At 43.8% G+C, this 8,131-nt stretch overlaps 1 protein-coding gene across 6 annotated transcripts in view; it reads left to right on the top strand.

The window, feature by feature from the left end:
- The first annotated feature begins 790 nt into the window (after positions 1-790).
- The window catches only part of DAZL (deleted in azoospermia like), a 28,742-nt gene continuing 21,401 nt past the window's right edge, over positions 791-8,131 (top strand). For 3 of the 6 annotated variants that reach the window (XM_075586900.1, XM_075586896.1, XM_075586895.1), the window contains exons 1-3: positions 791-902; positions 3,688-3,825; positions 3,912-4,003. In XM_075586900.1, the coding sequence (XP_075443015.1) occupies positions 861-902; positions 3,688-3,825; positions 3,912-4,003 (272 nt within the window). In that variant the 5' untranslated portion in view covers positions 791-860. Of the gene's footprint in view, positions 903-991; positions 1,175-2,433; positions 2,461-3,687; positions 3,826-3,911; positions 4,004-8,131 lie in introns of those variants that run through there. The other 3 variants (XM_075586901.1, XM_075586899.1, XM_075586898.1) reach the window with 3 other exon arrangements.

Below are 8,131 nucleotides of genomic sequence, written 5' to 3'. Positions count from 1 at the left end.
CTACTATTTTTCTTTTATTTATACACTTCTGATTTCACTTTCTCTTACAAGACCAGGGGATTTATTTTACATAGGGTGAAGATTGATCCAGCCACACAGCTAGTCCCAATGGGGTTGGAGGGGCAGGGTAGTAGGAAATGTTTTATATGCAGATACATATCCTTTTGTTGTTTTGTTCAAACTAATGCTACACTCACCATCAGTAGCCAAAAAGATAAAAGGGAAGAACAAAAAGAAACGAATAAAATTAGAACACAGGACCCAGAGAAAACAGAAACATTCATTTTTGCACAAGAAAATATGTGAGAAGTTTACTTGCTGCATGATTTTATCTTTTTACAGAATCTAATTCAATTGATTAAGTGGGGGGGGGGATAGAGGGTCCCTAAATATTATAAAGTTGTATAAAATAAATGGAAAAATATGGCTTGATTTGAGAGGTGGGAAGAAGTTAGAAAATGAATTTGACAGAGAACATAGAGATGAAGCCATTTCTGAGGTAGCCACTGATCAGGCCGAGGGCTCTGCGGCCTACTTTCCAAAACATCAACCGTCATAAAGTTGCACTGATCCATGGTAGAATTAGAAGTGGCTTTGTGTTAATATAATCGTCTATGATCTCAAAAAGTGATCTTAAACATGTGTGTGTAAGAGATCATACACTCCTTAGGGGCAGAGCCACCTGAGCCTGCCTAGTCACATCCACATCAGTGTGTATTTCTATTTGTGGTCAGCAAACTGCACGCAGCAGAGTTAGGCCAAGCCTGGGAACAGACTATAAACACGCAGGGCTGAACCACTGTGACAGGAGCAGGCATGGGGCACGCTGGGAGGGCTCAGCAACCACAGAAGTGCCTGTCATGCACAGCAACTGTCGCAGATATTTACTAGGCGGTGGCAAGGTGAAAAGCTTCTTTCTCTCCCCCTCCATATTAAAACGAGGCCAGCCCCTCCCCCTCCTCCTTTCCCTCCCCCTCCCCTGTGTGGTTACTGGGCAATGTGCTGCTCCAGGAGAGGGTATAAATACCGGTCACCAGCGTGAGGGTCCAAAGAGTCACCATCAGGGGCAGGGTAGGGGTGTTTTTGATTTTAAGTTGTTTTTAATCTTTTATTTTCCCCCTCCTTTTATATTATTTTCTTTGCACTGAAGTTGTTTGCTGTAGCAGTAGCAATGGTAAGTAGACACCCCACATCAATATATAATGTGTGACCCACACTACTCCTATGATCTTCAGTGAAAACAGTATGAGGGGGTTACTGGGACCCCACGACATTGCTCCCCGTTATTTGGATGGGCACATCACATAAGTGATAAATACATGTACGAGTGGGCAGATGACTTGTTTGTGTGCGTGATTTATTGCATGTCCTGTGAAAGGCTCTTTTGACCAAGGGTGGGTAACACGTGAGATTATTCTTGGTTTCTTCTGGTAATGACAGATAAACCTCATTTATTACTGGGGAGTTTATTGGGGGGCGAGAGATGATATTCATATTTCCTTGGGAGCAGATTTGTGTTACAAGGTCAGGCTGTATTACATGAGCATGTGCTTGGGGTAATGTATGGGAGTCATACAGTCTCTATTCCTGAGAAAATGGGCTTGTGAAAATCTGATTACTATTATTTTTATTTTAGTTTTTTTTGTCACTATGGTGCCGTGTGGACTAGAGCTGGATTCAACTAATTATTCCCCTATTTGCCCCTTGAGAAAAGTGTTTAAGTTTAGCCCTGTCCCTCAAATTTGAGATCTACACCTCCATTTTGAGTGGCCTTGTATAGACCTACAACCTCCCAGCAATATCTATCCCAGCAATACCACATGATAGGCACCTGATCGGGAAAGAAACGGTTACAACGCGGAGTTGTTAATTAGTGCAGGCTGCAAGCCATTAACAGGATGACCGGCCACGTTAATGAGTAACGCCCAGGCTGCGGCCCCTGCAGATCTGACCCACTGACCCCCTGCTCATTGCGCTACAGCCATACAGCGCCTCTTGTCCTACTCTGCCTGGGTGTCCGCCCTCTGCGGACCCGATCTGAGGGCGGTGCAGGGAAATTACCCGGGAGAAGTCATGTTTAGTGTCTTGTTGCATTTACACATTAATCATTTGTGATACATTTTGCTGTCATGGGCTCATTTCATTTCAATTTCTCTCGCGTTTTTCTTGAACCCGTACAGGTCAGCAGACATTTTACCTCAGGTTATACTGGCCCCTGTGGCATTAAGGTTACAGGTCCCTCCCTGCCCCGCCTCGGGATAACACCCATTGGTGGCCCCTGAGCAGTAAAAGGTTACAGGTCCCTCCCTGACCGACCCTCGGGTTTGATTCGCAGCGGGTGTGGTATACACAGTTTGGCCACAAGGGGCGCATGTGCTGCCTTGTCCCTCAAGCTTCTAGAATCCCGAGTGAACATGCCATAATCGTGTGTGGGTGCAATTCGATTCAATGGAAACTGACGTGAGGCTAACCCTTTTGGCAATTAGAGTGGACCTAGAGTGTTTTGGTTTCTACTAAAATTGGCTCTCTTTAAGGCGAAGTTATACCAGATTTTGATTACCAAAGCACCGAGTGTTAGTCAAACCCTTCAATTTTTATTTAGTTTTGTCACTGACTTTACCTCACTCCGCAGAGCCACACAATTCTCATTAACCTTGTCGAATTCCGACTGATCCATGTGTAATTCACACAATAACCAACAGCACCTTCTGTATCCATTCAGTGTACTGTACATGTGCTTGGATTTGGCTAATTATATGTTTTTTGTTTTACTTTGCCCTGAAAAAATGAGCAAACAAAACTTATACAGCACAACTTTTATCAACACATTACCACTCGTGACCACGGTGAATAAAAAAAAAAGGGACTGATATGAGGTCGCAAAAATAACAATTGCAACCCATTCATAGAAGTGCTGCTCCTCTAGGAAAGCATCTGATTAGATGCACAAAAATAACAGTACAGGCGGTCCTTGGGTCCTTGGTTATCCAACAGAATCCGTTCTGGAAGTGGCGTTGGATAGTGAAACCGTTGTAAATTGTACAATCTGGAGTGCAACATCACCAGAGTATCTAAAAACAATTGAAATTGTGTAATAGTTTGTGGTAATGGAATGTATACTATAGTTTGCCAAGTTTATGCTCTTCTGAATTGAGTGTAACATATCACACAAACTTGTGTTGTTTTTTATATTCTCTGGGAGAGGTTGCGCTTCTGACTTGTTACGAGTTGCATTTAAAAATGTAGGTAACCATGTAGTATCAACTTAGGCTGAGCTCACACTGCCTGCTACAGCCGCGCGCCTCCACCACGCGCTCCTGCAGCCCAGCGATCTGAGAGCTTGCTGCAGGTCGCGGCGATTGGTGGCGTGCCGGGGGGGTCTGACTAATGCGAGCAGGGAGGGGGGCGGGAACAGAAAAGATTGCGCACCGCTGCTGTATCACAAAATCCGCCATTCTTTTGTCATCAGGATTGGTGAACTAATAACTTTATAGAAACTTCACTGCTAGTAGTGTCTAGCAAAGCATAGCTTGCCTCTGGCATCAGCAGGGTTAAGTCCATTGTGCACGTAGGTATTTTGAAGACTAATTTGCCGATCAAACAATGTTTTGACAGGGCAGCCAATTACTGTGCAAACGCCGTAAAATGTAATTACATCCGGTAATAATGTTTTTCTGCCAATCATAGTCTGCAGTCCCAGAGGCACACAGTGCACCAGTCCCGGGAGATGAGGAGCCCCAGTCTGTGGCAACCAGCCAGGGTTATGTACTACCTGAGGGGAAAATCATGCCCAACACTGTGTTCGTTGGAGGAATTGACATCAGGGTAACATTGTTTTTCATATATTTTAATATGTTTTTGGCCAAATTTTTTTTTTTTTTTTTTAAATTATTATTATTTCATTTCCCCAGATGGATGAAATCGAAATCCGTGATTTCTTTGCAAGATTTGGAAGTGTAAAAGAAGTAAAAATAATCACTGATAGAACTGGTGTGTCTAAAGGGTGAGTTAAGGCGTAGTCTGAACAAACTGTTAAAGGTATTTAGGTTATAAAGGTAATATTTTTATTTGTGTATATACACAAGCTGCCCTTTTGTTGGCGGTTTTGTGTCCAGAAAGCTGAATTGAAGTCTATATGGAAATGTTTGTCTCGAGCAGCCGCTACGGCATATGACGACAAGCTGTGTTCTAACCACTTACATTTGTAAAAAGAGGATGCAAATATTGATTGCAAATGTGCACCTTTTAAATGTGCAGTCCTGGGTAATTTTATTTTGTTAACATTTTAATGGCGTTTATTTTATTTTTTCCACACATAAATGGGAAGGATACAAAAATAAAGAGGGGGGTGGGGGGACAAGCATTTTGTATCAAATGTCTTACAAACGGCCACATGTACATATCATACAACATTTAGTAAACACCATATCCTCTCTCTCCCTCCGGGAGCGCACCCTTATCCAGCATCCCAAGCTTCCGAGACCATCATACTTCCTAGTGGTGTGGTTCAGAAACGAGGTATGTTTCTCCATTAATTGAACATCGTTGACCCTTCTAATAACCTCTCTTTTGGAGGGCGGGAGTGTCTTCTACCACGCCGCTGCTACAGCGCATCTATATCTAGCTGCTGTAGCTAGATCACAATCGCCATAAATTAAAAGCCCAAATACGTGTCAGATTTGTCTAATTGAAAATTCTAATCCGCAGATGCCGCCATTTTTAATCCGTCCGGTCGCCATCTTGGAACCGGAGGCCGTGGTGTGCATGTGCAATGTAAACTCATCCGGAGGCGAGACCCTCCTATGTGCACGCATGCGTGACAAAACCTTTAATTGAAGTAAAGCGGCGGCCATCTTTGGGGCCATGCTCAAGCCTGCCAATAGAGAATGTTGCCAAGAGTGGAGAATGACACTGCAGGAAACAGATAGCTATGACATACAAAGCAAATAAGCAATAAACAAATCCAGGCATCTGGTTAGACTAGGTGTGTCCGTGTGTGTGTCCGTGTGTGTGTGTCCGGCCACGCCACAATGTAATGGGTTTAAACCATCCCAAAGAAATTACAAAAGGTGCACATCGGAGACACTGGTGCATGGATATAAAACACCTGAAGGATAAATACGTGAACAAGTCCTATATTTTAATTCCACAACATGTACCTATAAATGACAAAAATACCAATATGGTGAAGTACGTTTATGATTAAACCCTAAGAGGATGAGGGACTCTTAGTAGATCTCCCTATTTTATGTTATATTCAGGACTTCTAACTGTCTATCTATTTGCTGCAAAGCCTTATTTAAAGACTATTGGGACTGTTATATCAATCTCAGAATTGAGCCCTGTGGCTAATCTCAGTGAACAGCCAGCGGTTTACCTGTTATGGGGAGTGACGTCACCATCGGAGGACCCGCGTAACTACTGATTACAGCTGAGCAGTGACGCTTCCGTGTCTGAGCACACAGACGGAGTGAGCGGTTTCTGAGATTATCAGCCCCTTTGCAGCGATCTGAAAGCATTTTACTGATATGCCTGTTATTTCTGCGACATTGTAAGTAGCCTCTGTTGCTTGCGCAAAAATTTTATTCCTAAATGTACTTCACCATATTGGTATCTTTTTCATTTATAGGTACATCTCGTTGTGGAATTTGAATATAGGACTTGTTCACGTATTTATCCTTCAGGTGTTGTATATCCATGCATCTGTGCCTCTGATTTGCGCCTTGTTTTTTTGTATTATATGTATATATTTATATATTGTATTTCAGGCAAAAGGTGACGCACTGTGACCATTTGCATGTCATTTCCCAGAATCCCTTGCTACAGTGGAAGTCCTATATGCTAGGCGATAATGGTGAAAGGCAGCAGGCCTGTCTAAGACTTTATTGGCTATATGCTAACAGTGGAGGTTTTGTCACATTTTTCACCCACCATAACTTAAATGTGTATGGTAAACCTACCCAGTATGGTAAACCTACCCAGATTGCAAACCCAGTACAACCAGACCCACAAGGTCGAAACAGCTGTCTGTGAGTGGTTTGACTGGCTTTGCATCTAATACCATGCTGTGCTTAAACTGTTAACAGCGAGCATTTGCTTATAAGGGTTCCATGTAAAAATGGATCTCGGGCAAAAGGTGACATTGTGATCTCATTTGCATGTCATTTCCCAGAATCCCTTGATGCTGTGGGAGCACTGTATGCTAGGTGATAATGGTTGAAAGGCAGGGGTGCAGACCTGTGTTAAGACATGTGAATGTGCTCACAAGTGATATTCTTTATTAGGTATGTATGTGTAGCCGAGCCCCCTCGTACCTCCTGGTGCGAGGAGGGGAGGCTGCAGGCTGAAGGGAGCTCCGTAAGGGTCCCGGAAGACTGGGTCGTGCATGCGCAGTGCAATGCTCGGCGCATGCACAGTCCGTTGTGGCGGCAATCTTACGACTCTGCAAGAGACAAAGTCCCAGGAGAGGCAGATAGATCTTTGGCGCGACCCGGCAACGTGCGTCAGTCTAGCAAGAGCCAGCAGAGGGGACAGATGCGTCCATGGAGCAGTAGCCCCATGACTAGGCCAGAGTAACCCCCTAGGCCCCGAACCCTAGAACAGGTTAAGTGTTGCAGGGAAGGCCCTATGTAGGGAGCCTCCCCTTAGTATTGCAGCTGCAGCTACTGTGCGGTCGAACGGACTGACATGCGGTGCCTGGGCCCAGGGCCCTATAGACACTGCTGGAGACGCCCCTGCTGGAGCTCCCCCACCAGGCGCATCACCTGTAACGCGAGAGGGTATTTTGCAGACCCCACATCGTGGGATCACAGATGTGGTTCTGCTAACCCAAGGATCCCCATAATACCCTGGTCTGTAGCCAGGAAGGTACCCACCATGCACCACCACAACACAGAGGGAGGGGGGGGGGGGTAGCGCTACCTCTCACATTTTGGGTGGGCCTGCTCTTGTGGACACTGAGGTTGTAGGTGCCCAGGGCAACCTCTGTACTGTGGGGGACATTGGGTTACCACATTGTGTTGCATTGGGCTATTGTTATCGGATGGTTGTCAGGGGGTGTGTGTGTGTGTGTGTGTGTGTGTGTGTGTGTGTCCCTCATAGGTGGAGGCGCTGTACCCAAGGAAGAAAGGGCTCACCCCAGGTTCCCAGTGGCGGAGGATTAGGCCGCCTGTGAGCAAACAGGTAATCTGCACGCGTAGTTCCCTTAGTCATAGCGAAAGGGGGCTACATATGTGTATATGTATTGGGGGGGGTTTTATGTTTGTTTTAGTTTTTTTTAATTGTGTTCTTGTATATATTTGGGGAAACATACAGGACACCTGCAAGCTCATATTGAACCCCCAATATATATATATATATATATATATATATATATATATATATATATATATATATATATATATTTATATATATATATATATATATATATATATATATATATATAAGCATATAGGTGTCACAGGAGTGCTACTGAGCATGGCGATATATATTTAAAACCAGAGACAGAACATGAAACACAGACAGAGCTCAGTGCACATCCAGTGAAACCTATACACGGTACAGTGCCTAAATATATATGTATAGATATCTATTAAATAAAATGGTCTCTTAGTTTAACATTTTGGCCAAATTGTTGTAAGCACCTGAGCCACTACACGGCAGACCTAACACTAATATAAATTCTTAATAGCCTGTGCATTACCAGGAAGAATGATTTATAATAAATCTGTCAAAATTAGTTGCATAGTTCCAAGTCTGAAGCTTTTATTCACCTGTACATTACCAGGAAAAGCACCCTGTATTACATTTGTCACAATCACACTGCAAGCAAGCAAGTTTCCCTGAGAGTTGGAGATGCTATGGAGTGAGCTTTTAACCATTTAAATGTGGGAGGGGGTAAGCTTCAACAATATAGGAAGAGCCACCTTCCAATCAGCTCAGACCAGCTGAACAAGATTTGCAAAACATATATATATATACACACACACACACACACACACACACACACACACACACACACACACACACACACACACACACACACATATACACACATATATACACACACACACACACACACACACACACACATACACACACACCTAGATTATATGTGTGTGTATGTATGTGA

The sequence above is a fragment of the Ascaphus truei genome, chromosome 2, assembly GCF_040206685.1.
Source record: "Ascaphus truei isolate aAscTru1 chromosome 2, aAscTru1.hap1, whole genome shotgun sequence".
Classification (NCBI taxonomy): Eukaryota; Metazoa; Chordata; class Amphibia; order Anura; family Ascaphidae; genus Ascaphus; species Ascaphus truei.
The sequence above is the reverse complement of the archived record's forward strand: the minus strand, read 5'-3'. Positions and strand labels throughout refer to the sequence as shown.